Below are 26,895 nucleotides of genomic sequence, written 5' to 3' on the forward strand. Positions count from 1 at the left end.
CAACACCTTGAGTTAAAAACAGCGTGGGAGATTAATACCAGCTCCCAGCTAAATGTGACTAAATTGTGACCATGGCTAGTCAGTTTGCTGGACGAACCCTCGTGGGATTAAACAGGGGCGCAGACGAAAACTTGTCTGGTCATGAATCCTAATGTGATTTGTCTCACCCAAAGGTTCATGTTGAAACAAACTGTACATGGATTCTTCGCCACAAATGTATGTTCCTGGGTTCAAAACGGAAAACAAGACCAAACCAATGGGGTTTAGAACTGCCAGCCAGACTGTGTTGTGTAGGAGGTTATTAGCAAACTTTGTTTTGTTTGTCAACCGACTCTACTGTTCGCCATATTTTATCTGTATGGCAAGAAAAGTAAAAGAAAGAGAAGGGGAAAGAGAAATAAAGAAATCAAGAGATGGAGGATGTAGAAACCGAGAGAGGCGGATATGCCACAGGCTTTCTCTTCAGCAGCAGTAGCTGAGTCTCTCTCTCTGCATGACCTGCCTTTGTGTGTGTGTGTGTGTGTGTGTGTGTGTGTGTGTGTGTGTGTGTGTGTGTGTGTGTGTGTGCTTGCTCAGCATGCATTTTGTCTGTTTTTCTGTCTCCCTCTGTCTGCCTCATATCACAGCTGTGTATGTGACTGTCTACCTATGTATGTGTGTGTGCACGCGTGTGTGTGCACCGCTGTGGTGTGTCATACCTCTCCTAGAAAACCCGCTGGGCCCTAGCTAGCACTCACACTGAGCAAGGGAAGAAAGAGAGAGGGATAGATGGATGGGTGGGTGGGGAAAGGAAGAGGAAAAAGCAAGTGGGGTAAAATAAGGAATGGGTCAGAGAAAAGGGAGGAAGAGTATTTTTAGGGAATGTATGAAAAGAGATGGAGAGAGAGAAACAGAGCGACAGGCACATGAGGTAAGAAAAAGGGAAAAGAGGTGAGATAGAGAGAGCATGATGTTAGGAAAGAGATTTGGCATGTGTGTGTGTATGTGTGTGTGTATGTGTGTGTGCATGTGTGTCATCTCCCCAAAGTGTTCTAGAACCTCTCCTAAGATTCTACTCGTCATGTGACCCACCATGTGTGTGTCTCTTTTTGTGTGTTTGTGTGACTTAATGTGTCCGTATTTGATGATTCAGGGGAGGGCTCTAACTGCATAATTGCTCGCCTCGACAACGTGCTTCATCTGCACCCGCAGCGATTGCTGGTTGCTAAGGTTACGTGGGTGTGTGTCAACACATCCCCCTGAAAGCCGACACCTTCCTGAATGGATATTACCATGACTCTGTAGATTCTCTCTCTCCTGTACGCACACACACACACACACACACACACACACACACACTTACACACACACACACACACACCAACACCAACACGTGGAGGAGAAAGCAGACAGTAACAATGCCCTGAGGTGCACTAAGCTTTTGTTTGTGTGTGTGCGTGTGTGTGTGTGTGTAGTTGTGTGTGTGTAAGTGTGTGTGTGCGTGTGTGTGCCCGCTCACTGTACACTGTAAGTGATGAATCTTTTATGTACCTTCAGGTGTTTCCTTGCTTCACCGTGGCTTCACCTGTATAGCACTGAAACATGGCCTGTGTGTGGGTGTGTGTGTGTGTGTGTGTGTGTGTGTGTGTGTGTGTGTGTGTGTGTATACCTGTTTTCAAAGCTCCTCTGTTTCCTTTCTCTCTCCCTGCCTTTGTATTGTTTTGCAGCCCTTGTGTGCCTCCCATCCTCTGACTTAGGCTCGGAGTAGTCTCGTTCAGAACGAGATCGTACATGGTAACACGGTTCTGACGGAGTACTGGCCTTGTCACCCCTGAATTTGAACAGCAAAATATTCGGACCAAAGTCAATTTACTTTACTGGAATCAGCATTAGTGGCTTCGCTCTCCTAAACAAAATAAATCCGTGCTGAACTTTTGCATTGAGTTCAGCTGTGGTGGTGGACTATGACATGTGAATTTATACCGCAGACAAATTGCAAACCGTTTTGACAGTGCTGCCCTTTGAAGAGAACAGAGAGCTGGAGGGTCCAAACTCCAAAAAGATTCAGATTACCTGTATTGCAGCATCACATTTGATACAACCCTGCTCTGCTTAAGTAGCCTATAAACTGCACCAACAAGAGGAGCATGCTATGCAGACACAACTAAAAACAACTAGACCAATATTATATATTTTGTTGAGTTGTGTACTTACATTATCTGAAATGTTTCCAACAATTCGTCATATCCCCTTTGCCAGACACTGTCAAATTGACTTTTTATCCTTTTTTAAGCCACATACAGATCTTGGTCATTTCAAATGTTATATTTTATATGTCCTAACCGGGAGAAGTTAACAGAAATGATGGTGAAGACAACAACTCCCATGATCCCACATTACTTCAAGACGCCACTAAACTCCATCTTCCGTTATTGTTTCGATTGAGAGACCCCTAGTGGCAGAAAATGTCATATTGTGCGTTAAAAGGCAAGAGCACAAATGCATCTCTTGAAAGAAACTGTGTTATTGTCTGCTTAGTACCCAAGCTACCTAGCCTGTAAGCACTAAGCTTGTGTGTACCAAGTAGCTACTAGAGGACGTTGAGGTGTCGCTCAGCATGATCATAAATAAGATGACATTGACAATGTATTAGTCGGTGTAGAGAAAAGAAGAGACAGGTTAGGCAGGGGTGCCCAAAAGGTCGATTGCGATTCGCGAGTGTAGTGCAGGTAGATCGTGCACCGTTTAAAATAAATAAATATATATATATATATATTCCCCCGACGGAACCCCGCACAAACCCCCCCCCCCCCCCCTGTCGCAGCATTTTTAATACAGGTAGATCACTTGGACCTGGTCAAGTAGCTCACAAGCCAAAAAGGTGTGGGCACCCCTGGGTTAGAGGCACAAGAGAAAAAATAAGTAGCTGAAAAGAAGAACATAGACGATGAAGGTAAACAGTGGGAGACAACGGGAGGTCATGGCCCGGAGATGCAAGCCTCCCCCAGTATCTGTGCATCTCTCTCGATCTCTCTCTCTTTTATCCTTCTCCATCTTTCTTCCTTTTTTCGTTCACTTTCTCTTTCGTCTCTCTGACAGCTCGTCTGCGCTTTTGTCTCGCCACAATGCCTCACAGCCTGTATGTGTGTGTGTGTGTGTGTGTGTGTGTGTGTGTGTGTCCCTGCTCCAGTTCTTGCACCACACAGGCTGCCTAGGTGTATGTGTGTGTCCTCAACAATGCTTTTCTTTTCTGCCAGCTCTGCAGTCTGACATAGGAGATTTTTCAGCCTTGTGCTCTCTCTCCCTCAGTAGTCAGCATTTTGGCATTTTCTCAATGCGCTCTGTCATCTCTTGGCATGAATAGGCTGCATATTGGTGTGTGTGTGTGTGTGTGTGTGTGTGTGTGTGTGTGTGTGTGTGTGTGTGTTTGGCAGTTTTTTACTCTCTGTTTGTCTGTGTTTGTGCGGGGAGCCATGAAGGTGGAAAACAGCTCATTTTCAATCCTAGAAATGGCACTAGGCAGGTTTTTGATGTGGACATACAGGTACCATTACCAGAGTTGTTCGAGGCAAGTGTGAGACCAAGCAGAGTCAAGTTAGAAGGAGAGAATGATTGACTCCTCTCCAAAGATAAAGCATTATCTCTAAGGATTTAACCAGCATTCAATAACTCAGCCCTCTGTTATCTGGGTGTCATCCGCATGATTGATTTGTCCAACCTCAAAGCTACTAAATGAGAAAATATATCTTAAGGGGTATTTATTATATGTTATGATTTTGTCTTTGGATAAATATTAGCTCAGCCCCATAATTAGTCTATCTTTCAAACACCCCTAATATTGACTGTTGAAGCTAATCCAGATTTGTTTTGACAATGTCAAACAGAGATTGTTTGTTAGGAAAGTTCTGTCTTTTGTCAAGAACCATTTGTGTCTTCTACTGTTCTCTCTACTTAAAAGATGACGTCCCCTTCACGGTGAAACACGTCCATGTGGTGAACTAAAAAACAAACTATATTTGGGTGAAAACCTACGATGACACTGCGCGAGACCAGTGTGCATGACCAAGACGTGTCGCAGTCAAAATACCTTTTGGACTGAAACATTTCTTTTGTTTCAATACTGACTGAAATACATAAACAGTAGCAAGTGAGCCAACCATCGAGACAAAGATGACTCATCTGCGATTGAGTGTGCTCTCAAAAATATTACTCACCAGCCGCAGATACGCATAAGACAACATTTCTATAATCAAAGACATGTAAATCCAATTTCTGTTCTCAGAGTATTTTGATATCACATTTGTCAGTCATTCTTTTTGAGTTTTCAGGTATTTCCGTGGCCACTTAAAATGTAAGGAGCGAGTCAAATGAAAACATATATAATAAAAATTCTTCCCGAAAGTAACTAATCTAAAACGAAAGACTGACAACAAATAAATCAAATGTACGTCTGACTGTCTTATACAACCAACCCTGTCGCCTACAAATTAGCTTTATATAGTATTATATTGTTTTCTGAATTACGTTGGTGACAAACGTAATTAGATAAGAGATGAAGAAGAACTTGATAAGCTGATAACCAGCCTGTGTCTGCATTACACATGTCAACACTGAGTTTATGACGCACAGGAGCTAAGAAGGGAGGCGTGTGGCTGGAAGAAGAAGACATTTGGGAAGGTGGGCTGACTGACTTTAGCTAAATCAACAAAAGTTGGGAAATAATAAGAGCACTGGAAAAACAGATGGAAGGATCTCCATGCTTTTACACGTTTGTGTGCACCAGTGTGTGCGTGTGACCTGACACAGTACAAGGCTTCCTGGGGATTTATAGACCGAATGAATCAATTCAGAGACGAGCCGTAAATCAGGTCAGACCAGTGCAGCTGAACGTTGCTCTGATTCACATTGTAAGTGTATGTGCCCCTCTCGTACTATATGTATGTGCAGGATCCTTACCTGCGTCTCTGCTAGAGTGCAGTTTTACAATGTGCATATGTGTGTGAAGGCGCCTCCCCAACAGAAGTTTTATATGCCCACAGGGCCGAGAAATTGATTTTGACATTAATTTGCTTCCTTGAAGCATGTGTGTGTGAGAGAATGTGTATAATGGTGAGTGAGGCAGAGAGAGAAAACGTGTGTTTATTGGTATGTGTGTTTCTGTTTCAGCCTTTCAGAGTGTTTGTGTGTGTATGCTTGCAAATGTGTTGATACATGTTTGAGCCCGTGTGTTTTAGGGGATCAGGAGACCAGTGTAGTTTGACCATCCGGGGCACCAGGGGGAATCAGAGGATCTGGCCCAGCCTCAGTGGCTTCTCCTTGGGCTTCCTGATCAGGGACTCGGCCTGTCCCACAGTTCCAGTCCAGTGCCAAACAAGGGCAGTCAGATATGTTTCGTTTCCACTGAGGTGCCAAACATGACTTGTTCTGCACTGATATTCTTCTTATATATTCAAGCACCTTTATTGGGACGTGAGACTTTGAAATCATGGAGTCTGTTCACTCTCTACGCTGGTTTCCTGTTCACTCTCAACAATGATGTTGTTCAAGCAACTGATTTGTAAGCAAAATTTGATAAAGTAACACTGTAATGTAGGCCCCACCCCTATGTAACAAGTTAACTCTAGTGGATGCTAACCGGCATTACTTTAGCTGTTGGATGTTGACAAGAAAGATAGCTCATATACACCTTGCTTAAAATAAGAGAACCTTTACATCATCTGCCATGTCGTTGAATGTTGTTGGCTCTGTGTTCTGTGCAACAATATACCTTTACATTATAGATTTACAAGAAGGTGCAAATATGGACCTATAACAAGCTAAGATAAGAAAGCATGAATATATAGCCACTAAGTAAAGACATATTACAAGTTACTGTACATATATTAAAATGGGAAGAGTGTGCGTGTTCATATCTTCACAGTTAAGAGACGAGGAAGCGTGAGAACAGCTTTTCATAGGTGCCTGGCTGCACTGTTTGAGAGAGAGAGAAAGAGAAGGAGAAGCACAGGGATGGATAGAAACATAATTAGCTGATGAAGCTGACTTTCAGAAAAAGCATGGGAGAAATGGAGAGAGGAAGGAAGGAAAGAGCTTGGTAGTACGGCGACAGAACAAAGCAGAGAGATGTAGAGAAACAGATGGTGATACAGAGCAGAGATAAGTGTAAAAGAGGCTGAGAGAAGGGGGGAGAAAGAGTCATAGAAAGACTGGGGAGGAGAAGTATAGAGAAGATATATTTAGAGGGAAAGGGGGAGAGAGTTTTAGCCTCACAGCTAGAGGCATGACTCATCTTCTGCCAGCTGACAGAAGGATGGATGGAGGGAAAAAGGGAGGAGATGGACAGGGTTGGGGGGGGAGAGATGGAGAGGGTGACAGAGGAGAGATGGGAGAGCAAGCGTGACGAAGAGAAGAGAGAAAGGGGGACAAGAGAGTGTGGGAGGACAGAAGGGAGGGGGGGGGGGAAGGGTGAAAAACAGACAGAGGATGGGTTTCTATAGGACATCGTATACATGCAACCGCACATGTAAACTGAAAAAACAAAGAGACAGATAGAAAGCCCAAGGCCTCTCCAAAGCCCCTCTCAGCTGCTTCCAAGTCCCACTGTACGTTCCCCAGGGTGTGTGTGTGTGTGTGTGTGTGTGTGTGTGTGTGTGTGTGTGTGTGGGGGGACGATGTAAGCAGTAAATGTCCCCGCAGCCAGCTGCATTTGGCAGTTTGTGTTTGCACATGTGTGTGTTTTTGGAAAAGGAACAGACAGTAAGAAAGACGTTTGAAGGACTGAGAGACAGACTGAAAGAGAGGCATATCATGGAAGTGGAGCAGGTAGTCTCATCATCCCATGGGTTTGCTGTGGTCGCATTTGTAGTTTTTTGAGTCCTTTGGTTCTTACAAATGTATCCACGTGTCTGCAAAGTCGCATATATCGCCGTGGTTGTTCCGCCTTCTATCTGGAAGGAGTGGGTAACATCAGAGTGGGCTGGAGAGTAATTCAACCAAACAACACATTTGAAGATATACAAACATATGCCCTGCTACAGAGTCCTCAAGCAAAACCATAAATCCCCACAGGCTCCAGGGTCAATGTTCTGCAGCTGCGCCTGACCTTTGACCTCCTGGTGGAGGCAGCAGAAAAAAAGATAGCGCCTTGTTTGTGTGTGTGTGTGTGTGTGTGTCAAATGCAAGAAAGATGTTCAGGTTGGCAGGAACATCACAGCTCATACTGTAGGAATTGTGAAATGAAAGCATATTTACCACTCATGTTGGCAGCTATTGAATGTAACTAAGTACATTTGTACATTTGAGGTGCTTGTACTTTGCTTGAGTATTTCTATTTCATGCTGCTTTTTACGTGACAACACTTATTTGACAGCTATTATTAGTTACTGTGCTTTTAGATACAATACATATGATGATCTTATACAAAATCATATATTAAACTACCCAACAGTATATAAAATATTAAATGTTAGCTCCGCCATGACGAGCTACAGCGGTAAAATGCTACTTACGCATTTCCAGTAGTATAATATATAATAGTATAAGGCCATTTCTTTATGAAATATGAGTACTTAACTCTTTAATCTGTAAGAACATTTCGCCAATTGTGACATTTTTAAAGCAGGGCTTACTAATTGAGTATTTTTATATTGCAGTATTGCTACTTTTGATGTAGTTGAAGATCTGGACACTTCCTCACCACTGTTCTAGGTAGACTGAATCATGACAAACTAGAACATTTCTTCCTAGAAGTTGGCGAGGAATGGTAAAGGATAAATCTGCCCTGACTTCTCTACAGACTCAGAGGAAAGTTTTTTGTCTTTTTAACTAGAGGGTGATCAATTTTTAAGTGGCAGTCATTTCTAAAAATGGATATTTAGCATTTTGGCATGAGCAGCTTCCAGGGGATCAGCTCAGACCTCATCAGCCGACTGCAGCTGGTTTCCCTGCAGGAGAGAGCTGGCTGCTTCGCTCGCTGTGGTAGTCTGGCACTGTAGGCAATAAAAAGCGAGGCTGGTGTTAATCCAGAGAGGAGCTGCCGACTTTCTCAGGCATTTCTCCCTGTTGCATGGCTATTGCACATATCCTCTGGGGACAAGTCCTCTCCCGCTCCCTCTATTTCTGTCTGTTTCTCTCACTCTGTGTATCCATTACTTGGACACTCCCTCTCTCTTTCACCCTCTAACAGCTCTCTTTCTTTATCTCACTTGGTCCAAGTTTTGTCTCCATGCCATCACCCCCTCCCTGCCTCAGTGTATCTCCTTCCTTTAGCTGCGTAGTGCACTGTGGCTGAACTGCACCTCCTTGTGTTTCGACTGGCACATCACAAGTTAACAGTGAAAGCAGCAGCTGTCACAGAGCGGCGTGGCAGCTCCAGTCCTGTATTTCTGAATGTCTGGGTCATGTCCCAGAATGAGCTGTTGGCCTGTTTCCCTTCAGATCCCAAATGACGAGACTATCAGTATGTTTTAATTAGCTGAGTTCTCAAGAGGAGAAACCTATTTATTTCAGGTACCAAATGTTTCAACCGAAATACAGATAATATGGAGACGTATAAATATCAACAGTTTAAATAAATCAGAATCGGCCTTTTTCTTTCTTTTTACATACGTTTGCATTTGTCCTCAACACATGTAATGTATATCAACGACTGTGTGATAGGGTAACACTAGAGGGCGCTGTAGTGTCAGTTACAGACTGCTGACTGGTCTGTCATTATCATGAGACACCGCTGTGTCCCAGCCTTTCATTATGCAGACTATTTCAGCTGCAACTATACACGTCATTGACCAGGGAGGTTAAACATACTTGTATACAAAGACTTCCTGTATCCTGAGCTAAAAATAAAAGCTGGGTGCGTTGGATTTTCTTAACATCCAATGTGGACATTTTTAGACTTCACATGATGCACAAAGTTCCTCGTTTTGGACCCTTTGATAAATTATAGTTCTAAACTGATGTTTGAAGACAGTGGTGGAAGAAGTACCCGGATCCTTTACTTAAGTTAGGAAGTAAAAAATACTCCATTATGAGTACAATTCCGTAATTAAAAATCCTACTAAAGTAAAAGTACAGCAGTATAGCAGTGTACGTAACGCATCACAGTAGAAGTGCTCGTTCTGCAGAAAAATGGCTCCTATTTTATACGTATGGTTATTAGATTGTAACTGATGCATCAGTGCCTAAGTAACATTTTACTGCTGTAGCTGGTCGAGGTAGAACTAGTTTTACTACTACTTCTATTTGTACAGTTAGGTAGTTTAGTCATGCCCCTCAAAGGGTCACACAATAAGATAGCTAATGGGTTAGAAAAGAGGAAAATAATAAGTTCTGCTACATCAATTGTGATAATAAAAGAAATGATCTGTGCATTGTGTTTGTTCGCTCATTATGTTATGTCTGTAACAGTCGGATAAATGTAGTGGAGTAAAACGTATAAGGATGCAAATACTCAAAGTACAAGTGCCTCAAAACAGCTGATGTTTTGGGAGTTTATGATGGGAAGAATCAATGTCTGTGTCTCACCAGATGAGGGCACTGTTGTCATAGTAACCCTCAGCCTATAATAGAGTGGCATACAAGGTGCGTCAAATCCTCTTGATGGAAACGGCTGCAGATGGCAAGTGGAAAAACGAGAAGGAAGCAGAAAGGGAAACAATTTAGTTCAGCCTCAGGGTTACTGACTGAGTGATCGGTTGGACCAGTTTTAGTGTTGCTACATATTGTACTGACTGTTCTGTTTCCTAAAATGTATCTCATTGTGTCATTGTTTATTCACCCATTCAACCTGACTTTGACCCAACACCCTCCCGCTGCAGAATATCAATCAGATGTATATTGAAGGCCGCCAGTTAGATCAGTGTGTGTGTGTGTGTGTGTGTGTGTGTGTGTGTCCAAAATATTACATTGAGAAACTACAAAAAATGATCACGAAGTATAATGTTATTATAAACCCCACTTAGAGTAGAGTGACTTGTGTCAGCGGGAAACTATCTAACACAAATGTTAAACAGCAGGATGTTAAAACACACACTCTCGATAAAGATTTTACACGCGCAAAATATGGTTCAAACCCATTTTATATCAGTTAGTGAATTTGATGACTTTTTGCTTTCTTATTAGTCTGATAAAGCTAAACTAAAATGAATAACCTTCCTTTCTATTGATGAATGTTTTACAAACCTAGGAGAGCATTTTCTCCAGGTTTTAGAGGGCCCCAGACTCTAATCTCCCCTGCCTCCACCTTTACTTGTGGACCTTTGGTTGTGGACGCAGTCTTTTGAGAAGCACCGAGTCAGATCAAAGAGCCCGTTCCTCTGCAGGTTTGTCTTTGACCGGGGTATGAATTGAGGAGAGCTCGCTTCAACACGCCCTTTCATTACTCTAGGACTTTTCATGACTGTGTGTGAGTGGTGTGTGTGTGTGTGTGTGTGTGTGTGTGTGTGTGTGTGTGTGTGTGTGTGTGTGTGTGTGTGTGTGGGAGGCGGGGTTGTGATGTGTTGCCTTTTATTTTCGCAGACCACAGAAGAGGGGATTAGACGATTTTTGAAGCACTCACCTTTTATTCAAACAAATTATTCACTTGAGCAAATAATAGGAATTTGACGCACGTGAACTTTTTCTGAGGTCGATTGGGGTTTTGCGAAACGTTCAACCCCCATCGCTCATTCCTTTTCTAGTCTGTTCTACTTTAACATTCTCCTGGTATGTTATATGCTATCCCCTTTAGTAATGCAAGAACATTAGTATACACTTATTTCACTTTTACGTTTTAGTAAACGGAAGGAGGATCCCTAAATAGAAAAATAACTGATCACTGGTCAAATATAAATCATAAAGACGGCCTTGTTTAAAAGGACAAAACACAATTTATTTTGCACTTAATTCATATTCGAAACCTTTGAATGCAACATCACATGTATTTCCAGTCTTGGATCTACATTCAATTGTTGAATACGTCCAATGCCCGTTTGGCGTAACTCTGCGCACGCACATAGAGCCCATGCGCGCGCAATGTATGGCCAGGGAGGGACAGTGCAGCGGGGGTCTCTGAGGTGAAGTGGGGGTGAGAAGAGGAGGAGTGTATAGAGAGATGTGGAGTGGTCGTGAGGGCACAGGAAGGGAAAGGAACAGTGGCTTTGCTGCTCAATTAGCGTTTTAATCTCCTTGTTAATCTTTCCTCAAGACAACAAGAGGATCACTTTTAGCTTTGCTTTATTAATGTCTATTTTAAGAGACAACGCGAGAGGGAGAGATCTCCTGGCACTTTGCGTAAAACCCAACTGATACCAAAACCATTTTACGCACGTCTTTGAATTGGAGTAACTGGATTTTTTTAACAAGCACCTTTTGGAAAAATGCTGCAGTAATTTCACGACTCTCATCCTGGGGGATTACAATCTGCCCTTCTTCTTTTTTACCGTTTATGTTTATTTTTAATGGAAGTTTTGTTTTTATAGTTTTAAATACTATAGAAGGAAAGGAGAAGACAGGGTGAAAGACAAGTGGACTTTAAGAAAATAGACCTCATCGCCAGCGCTATAGAGTTGGACCAGCAGGACCGAGCAGGACGGACGCCTCCTTATTTTCTGCCCATGTCTCAACAGCAGAGCACTTTCCCCAGCAGCGGCTGTGTGGTGGTGACGCGGCGGACCATGGACAACACGCCTGTCCGGAGAAAGCGCACCGGTGCCGTGCGGCATCTGCTGCTGGCGGCCGCCTTCCTCGCCTGCAGCTCCCAACTGCTGGTGGTGGATGCCAACTCATGGTGGTGAGTAACTGAATGATCACTGGTGGTGCATTGTTACAAATAATAATAAAAGATGTTCAGTGGTGTGGTGGCGCCTAAATAGCGGATGCCTTCCGTTTAGTAGGAGAGTAACTTTGACAGCTTTTCAGAATATGTTTTTTTGTAAAGTTTAACAGCCCTTTATATATATTTGAGCCTTAAAACTTATTTTAAAAAGTTAACTTTCTCCTCCATATCTGTTTGCTTATATGCCGTTGATAAGATGGCAAATGGCAAAACTTGTTAACTATAGACTTTGTGTTGTTTCTGTGTCTGTGTGTGTTTTGGGGGTGATGTCCCGGTACTAGGGTAGAGTCCTAACAGTGAATGGAACAAATGTGAGGGCTCTGTCACAATATTTACACTGGCTGAGGCACAAATGGCACTGCATGGCGGCCTGCTGCTGCTGCTGCTGCTGCTGTGCCTATAGGACCATCAATTAGCCACACTCGTTCTTGACTTACAAGTCAACTATGCAACAATGCTGTTCGGTTGGCTTTGTGGTAATGTAGAGGAGGGTGTGTGCAGGTTAGTTGATGCTTGTGGTGTTAACCTTCCTTTTCATCATCGCTTTTTATGTAGAATAAGAAAAGGTAGAGTTCATAGTTTGCCGTTTCCAAAATACAATCTGAAGACGTCACAATCATAAACGGATCTTTCTGTAGATCTTTAGGTAAGGATGATCCTCACACAATTTGAGTTCCCTGTGTTTGGAAAGTGTTTTGGATGGCCAGAAAAAGGCTCAGCAGTCATAGTCTCTGTGTGTGGGCACACTTGTCACATTTTTAAAAGGAAAAAGTGAGTCAAAATGTGTGATTAGGGCACAATTGTTTGGGTTAAAAGGACAGGAAAGGAAACACGAGGGGAATGGTTGCAGAGATGAACACCAGAAGAGTCTATTTATCTACACTTTATAGGCCAGTTGTACTAATAAACTTGTGTCTGAACTTTGTCCTCCACACAGACCTCCTCTCAGAGAGAGAGTCGTACATCAAAACCTGTCTGTGCCACTTATCTTTGATCGTAACAGATAGAGTATACTGGTTCATATTTAGACGTAATATGGCCTCTGTCTCTCAGGTCACTAGCTCTGACCCCGATCCAGCGGCCCGAGATGTACATTATTGGAGCTCAGCCTCTCTGCAGTCAGCTGTCCGGTCTCTCCCAGGTAAGTCCCTGCATGCTTTAGACGTGTTTTTAGAAACATTTCAGAAGTTTTAAACACATCACTAACTGCTTACATAACTGAAATTCAGTGATGATTAGATTCTGCTTGAAGAGGAGCTCAATTTTGGGTAAGGGTAACGCCTGATCTTCCTCCTAAATGGTCAAATAAAGGAGAATATCCCCACAGGGACCACTGAAGCATCAAACCATTAACGTGCTAATCTCTGCTAATCTCTGCTGTGCTGCTGCGTGGTCTGCAGGGTCAGAGGAAGCTGTGCCAGCTGTACCAGGACCACATGGTCTACATCGGAGACGGAGCCAAGACGGGCATCAAGGAGTGCCAGTACCAGTTCAGACAGAGGAGGTGGAACTGCAGCACTGTGGACAACACGTCAGTGTTTGGACGGGTCATGCAGATTGGTGAGTTTATTTTTTGATCAGGAACAGCATGTCTTTTTCTTGTCTTAAAAGAACTGTCAATCACTTTTGAGAGTGATGGCAGGTTTTAATTCTATGTTTTTTGTTGTTGTTGTTTTGCCTCCAATTCTAAGTGTGATTGTGCATTTTGTATGTCAGTATAGCAATTAGCAAGAAAAGTGATTTCATCAAAGATGCACAAGCTCAGAAGTTTCATAAAGACATGTCAAAGCAGCAAGAAATGTCAACAGCTGATTTGCATTATTAGCAAATAAAATAATCAATGGCAGAAAAAGGTATAGATGACATAAACAGGTTTGTAGTCACAATAATCCATCTTTCAAACCACATTCTTCACCAGATGGTGGCAGTAAGTAATGCACCAATTCATTGTTTTACTTTGATTGGACTATTATTGTGATGATTTACACAGCAGGTGTTTGGACAGGTTATTCAGATCAGGGTGTTAAATGTTCGACAGAACAGAAAGGGTCACCTGAGGTCGCTCAAATAACAGGCTGAAATAATGATACGCTGCATATCTTTATCTGTCTAAACAAAGACAGGAATATGAGTTGAACAGTAGCCAGTAGTACAGAGGGTTGGTAGAGACATCACTGGTCAAATGAATAGACCAGGGCCAGGACATTAAAATACATCATCTTGGACTTTGAAAAACTAGGATGGACATTTTTCACTATTATCTGACATTTTATTGACCAAACAATTAATTTAGAAAATAATTGGAAGATAAAATAATCTTTAGTTTCAGCCCTAAAGTAGGCTATTCTTGTTGCAGGGTAAATTAAGTATTGATATCTTTATGTTACTGTAGGATTGTTCACAGTTCCTGCAAGTGCGTGGAGTTTTTCATAACACATAGCCAATTAGTCCATAGGACAGTAGATTTAGCTATTTTCCAAAATACTTTTTTTATCAGGCTCATTTATTGTAATATCCATAACATTTCAGATATCGACGTTGCTCTTAATATTACCGAGAAAAGTCTGTGATTGTAATTAGCGTAGAAGCTTTTTCCATTCCCACTTTGCGCATGCGCAATGAAACTGATAACTTTCTAAGCGAAGAAACACGGCACACACGAGGCATTTTCAAAACGCATACAATTAGACATTTTTGAAGCAACAACAAAAAAAAACCGTGTAATCTCAATGCAGTGTTTTTAGTAAACATCCAGCAGTAGCTCAGATCCTGGATCAGAATCATGTGCGTCTAATTCGCAGCAGGCGATGTGGGAAAGCTCTCATCAACAAGTAAGTGTCAAATCCGCTGCGGGCAGTCAGACGAGGTGTTTGCTGCTCTTTCTCTGTCTCTGTCCCTCTCTGCCTGTCTCTCTATTGACAGTCAGTCTATCTCCAGGTTTATATGGAGGTGTTAGTCGGTCCATTGTCCCGCGGCTCTTCTTTTGAAATGCGCTGATGAGCTGACACCGAGCCGGCAGATCCGGAACTGCTATTTGAAGTCTGGGGCTCCGCAGTCTCATAAAACCACTCGGCCTCTCTCCCTCTGTCTCTTTATCCTGCTGCATAATATGTACGAGCATCCTGACTGGGACACTGTCTGTCTGCTCCTAAAACGTGAATGAATAGCTCACACGCCTCAGCTCTGCATGCATACCTGCCTGTCTGGCTAGCTGGTGTTTATTCCAGCCTATAGGCATCCTATAATATATTATAGAGCGATACTATATGCTACAAATAACACAGGAAAACTCTTTAAGTATTCACACTATAGGTAGATATATAATATTATACCAATATAGACTAAATATAATAATAAAACAATAACGATTATCACTGTATAACATGCTTAAATCAATAAGAATTAAATAGGAACAAGTAGCATACATGAATAGGAATATTTATACATTTATTTAAATATATATATTTTAAAGGGACAGTGCACAATCATGGGAAAGTAAAACTGTAAATGAGCCAAAAATAAGCATAGAATAGAAATCGAATAAAACAACATAATAGCCTAATATATGAAACAAAAAACCTGTAATGATGATCAAAACCACCACACACTGGTAACATGGTGCAACTACAGGAATGTTAAAGCCAAACATACAAACCTATAAAATCAGTATTTAAAATGAGCAGTTTTCTGTAGCAACATCACAGTAAAGCCAAAAGATACGACCATGTATAAGGCCACTAAACTCATCACGGAGTAGGGCAAACATCCCTCTAGAATAAGGACATGTTGTTGTGACTGCTCTGTGATATCTAGAGAGAAATGTCACTCTATAATATCTAATAAAACATCTCTGTGGTCTTTGTAAATGCAGTCTCAACCAGAAATACCACTAGGCTCTTTGCTGTTCACATGTAAATCTTCAGTTTCAGAGCACTTAACCTCCTACCTGTCAGCCCGTCGTCTTTGTCCTTTTCCATTCTTTGCGTGTTGAAGTAGTTTGTGTATTAATGCAGAGAATAGACATGCGGGTTGTGTATTCCACAGTGTTACAGGGTGTTACAGAGTGAACAGAAAGGATGGACATGTTAAATGCTCTGCATCGAGGCAACTACAAAGACTAGCAGCAGTCTGGTTGAGAGATCTGAGTAGAGATGTTTTCCTTCCCTTGTTTATTTCAAACTGATTTGGATTTATTCAGAATCCATCTTTATGGTTCCACGTTGATCTATTTACCTGCACGTAGGTCTTCACAGTGCAATGAATCCGAGTTTCTGGCCTGTAAGATGATGTTTTTCCACTGATGTTAGCCAAGCTCCTCTTATGGGGTCAGTTCACATTACCTTTCTTCAAGACATTTGAGTTAATTTGTCAAGGTTTGAGATGAATCTGAATCTTCTGCCTTAACCCCAATACAGTGGAGATGGTTTTATTGGTGGTGCACTAAAAAAAAGTACCTTTAGCTGCAACATATCTTCCTTTTTAAAATGTGTACTTTTTCCTCTGAATAATCCACAGAACACACTGTCAACTGTTTGCTGAATTTTACAAATGTATTTTTTCTTCGCTATGAGTTCCCCATGGAGGCAGAAACGTAACATTTATATTAAATCAAAACTATCTGAATGCTATGTGCCACAAGTATTTATTGTAATCTGACAATTTATCTTTAGGGTTGACTAGCCAGAACTACATGAGAAAGCTGATATGTTTTTTCATTAATGCTGCACATGTATTATGGATCACTGAGCTGCTGGTGTTTGAAGTTGTTGAGTTTAACCAGGTACAGAGTTAGAGCCTGAAATCACATCTATTGTCTATTGTTAGGTGAAGTGGGGTGTTGGGCGGTTTGCTGTGTGTTTGGGGGGGGGGTTAACCTGAGCAGTGAACACACACATTCACTACAGCCCTAAATAATAAAAAAGCATGATGAGCACTTACTTAATTATATAAGTTTTAAGTATGAACGGAGATCTTGGCTTTAGTGTCTAATATGAACATTTAAATGCTTAAATCTATCCGTCAATTCAGTTTGTTCTGTGTTTTCCTCTCGCCATCAGGCTCCAGGGAAACAGCCTTCACTTACGCCATCAGCGCAGCCGGCGTGGTCAACGCTGTCAGCCGGGCGTGCCGGGAAGGTGAGCTCTCCACCTGCGGCTGCAGCCGCGCAGCCCGACCCCGCGACTTGCCGCGCGACTGGCTGTGGGGAGGCTGCGGCGACAACGTGCATTATGGCTACCGATTTGCCCGGGAGTTCGTGGACGCCAGGGAGAGAGAGAAGAACTACCCACGTGGTTCTACTGAGCACGCCCGGACACTGATGAACCTGCAGAATAATGAAGCAGGAAGACAGGTACGGGAGACACAACACACATTAGTATTTATCTAAGTAAAAGTTTAGTGAAGGAAGTATCAACGCTTCTTAACCCCATCCTATATCTGTGTGTGTGTGTGTGGTGTGTGTTGTGTGTGTGCGTGTGTGTGTCTGTGTGTGTGTGTGAGAGTTATTTATTGGAAGGGTCCAAATGGTATAACTGCTAACGCCCTTGGAGTCTGGTTAGGTCGCCAGGTCAGTGCACATTCCAGTGAAGTAACACTCACACACACTAGCTTATAATACACACTTTTAAATTAAGGCTGACCTCGATTTAAGAAATTCAAAACACTCATACGTTTTATTTTTGACTAATTGATTTAAATGTCAGATCCATGAAACTTGAGTTTCTCCACCAAGAATCATGCAAAAGTGCCAATTTAAATCTGGTGTTTAGCAGAGATGTGCTCTCAGGTTTCTTGGTAATAAGTCATTCAGCATGAAGAAATAAGACCAAAACGACCAATTAGACTAAGAGCCCTCAGTAAATGCAGCAACACAGTGGACAATAACATGCTTTATTGTATTATGAGATTTCAGAATTTCAAAAATAATGTGCAAGAAAGAAGAAAGGAAGAGACGATGAATTGGCAGATTGATAGATAAATGTGTTTCTGAGTTTGTTTGGCCCTCTCTGGTTATATATATATATATATATATATATATATATATATATATATATATATATATATATATATATATATATATATATATATATATATTGGTTATATAGCAACAATTAGAAGCTCCAGACTTGATTTTAAAACTAAAGGTGTTTGGAAATGCTTTCAGGTGGGGAGAAATGCACTAAAAGAAACCTTTCACCTTCAACACACACACACACACACACACACACACACACACTCATACACACACACTCACACACACACACTCATATACACACACCTTCCTCGTAAAAGGTCCATTTGCCCGTTATGTTCAGGAGAATGTGTTTATCTTCAGTTAGAGGAGCTTTGTTTAAGCTGTGTGTGTGTGTGTGTGTGTGTGTGTGTGTGTGTGTGTGCGTGTGTGTGTCGTCTCAGCTCCATTTGATTTGTGTGAGAGACGGTGAGCCTGGTTTTGTGTGCGTGTGTGTGTATCAGGGGTCAAAGGTGAGGGTCTGGAGAGGTTGTGTTTCTGCCGAGGGTCCCACTGGGGCTATAGGAGAGTGTATGAGAGAGAAAGATCTTTCTGTAACACACACACTCTTTTGAATGACTTTTCCTCCTCTCTCTTGTTTGATCCCTGGTTTTTATTGTTGCCTGTCCATCGAAACGGAAGAGAGGAGCAGAGAGAGATGAAAAGGAGGAGAGCGAGTGAGAGGAAGAGAGTTTCTTCCTCCCTTCTTCTTTCTTTCTTTCGTGGACACGCTGGTTTGTCCCTAAGCGGGATTTGTCATGCTTGGTTGAACAAGGCAAACCGCAGGGCTTTTGTGGAGGTGACAGGGGCGTGCCGCTGTGTGTGTGTGTGTGTGTGTGTGTGTGTGTGGGTTTCAGTGTGTGTGTGTGTGTCTGTGTGTACGCTCAGCTTCATTTGATTTGTGTGTAAGGCGGATAACGTGGTCGTCTGTGTGCGTCTGTGTGTACAAGCGTCTGGAGACAGAGACGCAGGGTGAGGGATGAACCTCCGTCACACTCCTTCGACTCTCAAAGACCCACACACACACACACACACACACACACACACACACACACACACACACACACACACACACAGCCACCCAGGTCCACTGTCTCCGTTTCACACAAATCCAATGAGGCAGTTCTTGTCACATAGAGACCAAAACAACTAGATGTACATTCCCCGCCTCTGCTCTGAACACAGAAGTAAACTTTTGAATTTATCTCTCAACCTGTGGATCACTTTGCTCGTTGTAACAATGGCCAGTCTTAACTGTTTTTATTTGGGGGCAACAGTCTGTGTTTGCTTGAATACGTCACTCAATATAAATGTGATATAAAGTTGCGAGTTTTGAGTTAAAGGGAAGTTTAAGATCTGATCCTCACTTTGTTCTGATGCTTGTTTGATTTACAAGCCGAAGCAGTGAATGCAATGCAGTTGGCTGACAAAGTGTTAGCACATCTCCTCATCACAATTACACATTTGCCTCAAAGGGCTTTACAATCGGAATATCATACAAACTCACTCTTCAGGGAGAGCAACAGTGGAGGGACATGCAATAGATGTTCACACAGGGTAGACAGAAATGCCAACAGTATGACAATATTAGGTAGATAGAAATAGATCAAAAAGCATATGGATACGGGGAACTGTTATTATGTTTTCTATTAAACGTTAGATTAAAGTAAAATGTGTCCCTCTTCTTGGCGATCTTTGTTCCTCATTCATTGCTTATGCTTTCACAAAACTGGGTGGGCTATTTTCTGTACTTCTGCCCCATTCTAGTACACACACACACACACACACACACACACACACACACACACACACACACACACACACACACACCACACACACACACATACGCGGCTCCTAACCCCTAACCCTGTCTGAGCAGAACCTATTGTGCCTGACACAGAGACCGTGTCTCCACCACGGATGACTGACCGTGTGTGTGTGTGTGTGTGTGTGTGTGTGTGTGTATGTGTGTGTTTTCATCAGGTCCAGTGTCACTGCACCCAGCAGGCACGACCCACTAACTAGCTCAGTATGATGCAGGACACACACAGACGCACAGTATATTCATGTTTTGATTATGACAGCATGAGGTTATCGGCAGCTTGTACAATTAAATAAAATGAATAATAATGAGCTGTAACTATAGTAACACTCATTAAAATGAGAAAAACAAAGTACAGAAAAAGCACAAGTAAGTAATGCAATAAAAGACCACATAGAAATATAGGATAATGTTACAAAAAAGGTTAAAGTTCATTGAAAGAGATCTTGTTTTAGGCTCAAAACCTCCCACTATTTCTGGCCACCTTAATATCCTTGAAAGTGTTATTCACAGTTTGGGGCCATAGATAAAAAAGAGTTGCAATCCTACTTTTCTAATAACAGTGGTTCTGAACCTCTAATAAACCCCACAGTGGGGGATCTGAGGGCTCGTAAAACACGGAGAGTCATAAAATATGATGATTTCCTCCTGGTGATATATATATACGAAACTAATTCTGACTTTGAAAAACCCATTTACTCCCTTTCACTTCTCTCACTGTGTGCAATACTGAGTTATAAAGAGAAATAACTCCTAAATTCCTAAATAAATCCTAAAAAGCAGTTAAATAATTTTCGAAAATTGCCCTTTTTATTAACCATTTCAATTAAAAATGTTGTAAAAGTGAGAAAATATCAAAAACAGAAGCGCTAACACTCAAGACAAGGCTTCTAGCTTTACCAAATGTCATTGTCCCCTGCTCTCAGTGTCTGTCTGAGGGGGTCACGGGGGTCGAGTCACAGGATTGGAGGGTGCCGAGTGCTATGCCTGCTGGGTAGTAAAGTAGAGGGGAGCAGGGGTGGGAGGTGGGGGTCGGGGGTGTTTAGGATGCAGAGGTTAACAGAGGTGAGAAGGTAATTGAGATCAGGCAATGTGAGGAGTGATGGCTTTCACTCGTGTGAGGGGAAAAGTAGGAATCAGAAATTAATGAATCGGCGAAGTATGGTGGGAATGGCCTCAGTGCAAACACGAAACATAGCACAATGCATGATCAGTGACAGAGTGCATGGTATAATGTGTGTGTTGAGCAGGGGCGTGTTATGTGACTTGTTTATTGAATGCTGCTTAACTGGCCTGGTGGAGCTGCAGGGGTGTGAAGGGCTCCCTCTAAAGTCCACCGCTGCCACGACCATAAATCTTGTATTTCCTGTTCTGTTTTCTCAGCATACGCATATGTATAAAACCATTCATGATGTTGACACCCAGCTAAACGATTTGCAAACTCATATTGCAAAGAAAGAGTGGCAAAGATCTGGATTATTTGGAGATGATGGGTACATTTTATTTGGTTTAAAAAAAGGGCGTTTAGTTTTAGAATTACGACAAGATATGTATTTATATTGTTAGACATTTAGCCAGTGCTCCTGTTTTAAATGTTTGGAATTATAGAAATTTCAGTGTCATGAAAAAAAGTAATTAATGGAAGGTGAGTGGATCTACCCCATGATCTCCTTTTAAAGCTAAACTAATAAGATGTCATCTTAAAAGGCGCTGTGTGGGAAAGTGGATTTACAATAGAGCCACGTTTCCTGTGGTTAGCAGTAGCCCTTCTATTCTCAGGCAGCTGTTTGTTTTAGTTTGGTGGAGTAGTATTGACAGCCGTGTTGGAGAACAGCGCCTATGCGTGGAGCAAAAATCTTTTCTTTGTTTTTCTTTGCTTTTGCATTTTTCACTTTTGGTCATATACTGTATTTTACCCCTTTTAGCGCACATTTTAACTGGAGGGGGATTTTTTTGTGATCGCAACTGCGCTGACAGAAAACCGGAGACAGGAATATTTATACATTTGTTGCTGTATGAAGCTAATTTTGGATGAAAGTCTCTCAGGAGGAGTAGCAGTGCATGCATAAAGTGCACAGCTGGCACATGTGGAGCTACATGTGGAGCTACATGTGGTGTCTCTCCTTTCAGCCATTATTTACTTTTTTTTATTTTCTCCCATTTAATTTGGCAGCAGTAGCTTTAAAGAATTGTGCAAATGTCCCAAAGCTCTAGAGTTCATTAATAAAAACTATATAAATACAATTAAGTTTATATATCTTTATAATATCTATCATCTGGATGTACCTTGATTTTTCAAGTGGTAGTTTGTTTTCACATTTATTCTGCATTATTCTGAGCAATTGCACATGTTGACCACTAGAGGGCAGCATCGTACCAGCACATGATCACCATGGACAAGGAGTCTCGCACATAAACTACAGTATATATATATATATATATATATATATATATATATATATATATATATATATATATAAAAGATAGTGATGAAATCAGGTGTAAAGAAACGTATCTAACATCTTGTCTTTTCCTCTCATTTTACCAGGCGGCCTATAACCTTGCAAATGTGGCCTGTAAGTGTCATGGCGTCTCAGGTTCCTGCAGTCTGAAGACCTGTTGGCTCCAGCTGGCCGACTTCAGACGCGTTGGAGAGTTTCTGAAGGAGAAGTACGACAGTGCGGCTGCCATGCGCATTGGACGCAAGGTATTGACCTCAGAGCAGATGCATATAGTGTCATGAACAAAACACAGAAAAGAATTACCCTGAAAAATCATCTTAAATCTCACACAAGCGGGTTCTTTCCACTTTCACCAGGGCAAGCTGGAGCTGGTAGACAAGCGCTTCAACACCCCGACCCCGGAGGACTTGGTCTACACCGACACCAGCCCGGACTACTGCCTCCGCAACGAGACCACGGGCTCCCTGGGCACGCAGGGCCGCCTCTGCAACAAAACCTCCGAGGGCATGGACGGCTGCGAGCTCATGTGCTGCGGCAGAGGATACGACCAGTTCAAGACCTACAAGCACGAACGCTGCCACTGCAAGTTCCACTGGTGCTGCTACGTCAAGTGCAAGCGCTGCACTACGCTCGTGGACCAGTTTGTGTGTAAATAGCACGCTGATAGACGGATGGAGGGGGATGAAAAGGGAGAGGGAGAGCAGACGGAGAAGGAGGAGGTGACGGGATGATGGAGGGGGAAGGATAGATGAAACTTCAGGGTTTTGTTCAGGATAAGTTAAGACACACAAGTTCCATTTTCAGTTTCCTTCTCTCCTCCATTTATAAATCTCCTGCCACCTGTGCGGCCATTTATTTGTGTGTGTAAAAAGCACAATGATGGATAGATAGATGGGGAAGAAGAACAGATGGATGGGAAGGTGGACAAAAGGAAGAATCGAGGAATGGGATTTGTTCCAAGCTTTTCGGACAACTCTCCGACTTTTTTTATTTTTCAACTGAGCGTCTGATTTCTCACCACTCCATCATCACTTTTTGCTTTCCTGTATATAACCCTGATCACAACTCTGAAGGATGGAAAGGAAGGAAGGACAAAGCTAAATGGATGAACACAGAAGGACATCGAGGATGAATGGACCTAGAAAGTGGACACGTACGACCAGTGTGATAGCAAAGATATGAGAGTTGAAATAAATATATAAATAAATAATAAATAAACGTACAACTCTGATTGTTATTTAAAGAGACTCGGAAACAAACGTCAGGCACACTTTGGACCTATAACACTCTTGTCTTCAGGAATCCCACAAATCATTACAGTCCTTTTGGAGTTTGAAGCCAATGCTGAGCGGTGTTGCCGTGTCTCTCTCAAAGAACTTTTGACCTTTAACCCTTCAAGAGAAATCCCCGCATACGTGAGTTGTGCTGACAATGCTCAAACACGCTCGCAGTACGCATAGAGAACAACAGAAATGCCTAAATGTCCAGACTGACATCAATGGAGGGAATAAAGTAAAAGGGGAAAGGGTCAAATAAAATGAGGAGGACTTTCATTATTTTTCAATAAAATTCAGGATTCACAAGCTGATTTCCAGCTGTAGATTTCTGCCTAACAAAGGTGCAGTAAAAACACTTAATCTTCAAGTCAAAAAGGACCAATGACTTACAGGACACAGTCTATCCATTTATCTGTTGGAGCAGATTTCCAGCACCTGCGACCTGACAAGTGTGTCTGCGGGTTAATGAGGCTCGCCGGTTGCAGCCATCTTGGCACCGCGGCCGTTTAAACAAGCAGCTCACACGGGCCGTGTCCTCCATGTGACAGTGAAGTGAGCGAGACCTCGATTAGTGAGATTTATGTGCTGTATCTGCCTTAATGAACTCGCACTAATAGACACGTTCACTGTGAGTGGACCTCTTCATCTCATGTTGTTATGCAACTTGTCAACAAAACAGCCCTGTGGTGTCCATCTTTTGGCAGTTCTGCCACCAATTTAACATTTTATAATACAGTAATATCATGAATTTACAACTTGAGAGGACTGCAATTTATTATGTGCTACTTCAAAAACAAAAGGAGTAGATCAGAAAAGAAGGTATATTTTATTATTGTTTTTCATTTTCTGTTTTCTACGTTTTATACATTGTGTATTCTTTTGATAAACTAGTCTTCGACAACGAGGCTTTGTTCCGTTTTTGAGTCTGCTGCAGTTCTTTTTGGAAAAGTCTGATCTCGGCCGGCGATTTCACCAACTACAGACGAGTCTTTGTCATTTCGAGGGTGTTGTGGGAAATGATGATGCTGTTGCTAAAAGGGGAAGTAATGCAGCACAGGAAACTGAATCACAGCCGTGCCATTGACAACAACAATGCCAGAATTATAAATGGAATTTAACATACACATCCACAATTATTAGAAGATCATGGACTTGTGTAGTAAGTCATTCTAGACTGAATTATGGCCTTAATGTCTGACAGTTTTTATTTAATTAATTATAGTTTTTAGCAAGTAATTTGTAAAGGGCGGTTTTTTAAGGAATTAAATTAAAACATCTGTCGACGAGGTGACTCAGTCAACGCTCAACTGCAGTAATAAAATTCATGTTTTATCCATGAAAACTTTGTGACAAGACCTCTGAATAAACTCATCACCTGACGCTAACACTATTTAATTATCTGCTGAAAACTACAATGAATGTTTATAGATATTTATAATGATATCATATTTTAGGTGTCCAAAATGAACTGTAGTGGACGTATTGTATCAAATACAATCAAATAATGTGATGGGAATTTGTTCAAACCTTTTACAGATTCTTAGTTCATTTCACAAAATCTTTAATTTCCTTATACATGCTCACAATTAACATTTTCCCCATTTTGAGACCGTGCATGTAGTGTGTGTACGTGCAGGATTAAAGGCCTTCAGCTTTACATTTAAATTATTTTGGCAGACAATCCCATTATCATGATTAATGAGTGCAGTAAAGAAATCCCCTATGCATCCATCAATCTTGATCATATCAGTATTACAGTCAGAATGTTTTCATGTTTAATACTGCATCGCATTGTGTTAATATGTATACGTATTGTTTTCTCACATAAAAAAGTAAAATGTTAAGTATGTTCGTAAAGTTGTTGAGGATGTGATTTATTACGGTCGTTCCATCCTCTCTGATGACATCTTTATTTTCTCACGCCTCTGTGAGACCTTTCATCCCATCAGATGTACAAACGGCTTGTCTGCTCCTCGACTCCTCATCTGCTCCATTTTCTGTCCGTGCGTTTAAACTTGTTTGTGGTTTCTTTATGGCACAAGCAGTGCAACTCCAGCTCTTCTCTGTACCTCTATAAAATGCTCTAGCAGCTTTGCTAACTATACCTTTAACAACTTTTAGCACTGGATGTCAAGCTCACAGTCATGGTTAAGCAGGTCTGTACAGTGACCTGACTAACAATCCCATTACTTTTAGCCGCTCACGGCTAATTGGATTAGACAGCGGAGCGGCATGACTAACCTGTAGAACTGTCTCTGTCCGTGTAATCCTTCCCACATGATAGAGACTCAGACTAAACAGCTGCTGCTAATTATTCCGAGAAAGACTTGTATAAGTGTATTAATTCTACATTGTTTGTTTATGTACATTACTGAGTGTGTGTGTGTGTGTGTGAGACCAGTGAAAGTGCAACCTGGTGGTGTCTCTAATCCTTTTTGTTTACCTGACAGCCATCTGCTGCCGTGATGCTTCTAATTTCATTGCGCTCATTTCTCAAACAAACAAACAAACAAAAGGTGAGAATATTTTTCTTTATTAGCAACAGTTATGTGTTTTTTTGGGGGGGGGGGCAAGATCTCTTTCTGCATGTTTTCATTAGGGCGGCAGAAGCTCAATCCATAGGGACTTGGTTTGGGAGTTACAGTTCACCTCATGTGCATTTGAGCAATGCACCATACCCCCCACATTGCTCCCTGGGTGCTGTCCACTGCTCCTATTACCAGGATATAACCCAATGCAGAGTCTACATTTCACTGTGTGTGCTGTCCTGCGTGCTGTGTGTGTGTGACCATTAAAAGACGATTCAAAAATCCCCCATTTCCATTTCCTAGTTTAAACCCGAGTCCCTGAGGGAGCATTTTATTAGAGTGATAAAAAAAATCATTTTCTTTCAGCCACCACTATCACCTTGGTGTTAGACTTCTGTCTCCTCAGGTGTTTGGTGAGCTGGACCTTGTCCTGAAGCTTGGACTTCATTATAAACATTTCTCTTATCTTCCTCTCTACAGCATTGACTCTCAGCGAAGCGGCCGACTGGAACGAAACATGTAGCTGCAGGTCTCTTTTAAAAAGCCAAAAAGTGTCTATGCACATCTGCATGCAAACTGGCCTGGTGCACCAGTACTGTGTGCTTAAGGCTGAGTCCTGATCTCACCCTCTGGTTCTCACCTGCAGGTCTGTTCAGTGTTTGACTGCCAGCTTAGTGGCATGACTTGTTCTTATTGCAGTTGGACTACATTACTGCAGGACAACATCCTTTCTCATTTCTGTGCAGTTTGTGGCATTGAGCGATGTGCAATAACTCCTCTACAGCCTGCTCTCTCCATATGTTAGAGCAGGAGAGGAGGAGCTCCTCATGTGTCCAGCAGGGGGAAACGACAACATTAAAATACTGTACATAATGTCCAAAAACAAAAAGAAGCCAAGAGCTTCAGTTATACCAAGTATGCTGTTCCCCATAAGAAGTCATTGTTTGTGTAAAAACGCATATGAATCGTTATTGAAGCTCTCTTTCCATCTTTTTCATGTTTTCT

The 26,895-nt window shown here is 41.9% G+C and overlaps 1 protein-coding gene across 1 annotated transcript; it reads left to right on the forward strand.

The window, feature by feature from the left end:
* The first annotated feature begins 795 nt into the window (after positions 1 to 795).
* On the forward strand, positions 796 to 24,263 carry wnt5b (wingless-type MMTV integration site family, member 5b). Its single transcript, XM_029462226.1, has 7 exons — positions 796 to 910; positions 11,583 to 11,746; positions 12,845 to 12,932; positions 13,192 to 13,351; positions 16,849 to 17,141; positions 22,172 to 22,330; positions 22,442 to 24,263. The coding sequence occupies exons 1-7, from the start codon at positions 824 to 826 to the stop codon at positions 22,739 to 22,741; spliced, it is 1,251 nt and encodes a 416-aa protein (XP_029318086.1). The 5' UTR covers positions 796 to 823; the 3' UTR covers positions 22,742 to 24,263.
* Positions 24,264 to 26,895: the final 2,632 nt, after the last annotated feature.

This window comes from Cottoperca gobio, chromosome 23 (assembly GCF_900634415.1).
Source record: "Cottoperca gobio chromosome 23, fCotGob3.1, whole genome shotgun sequence".
NCBI classification, from domain to species: domain Eukaryota; kingdom Metazoa; phylum Chordata; class Actinopteri; order Perciformes; family Bovichtidae; genus Cottoperca; species Cottoperca gobio.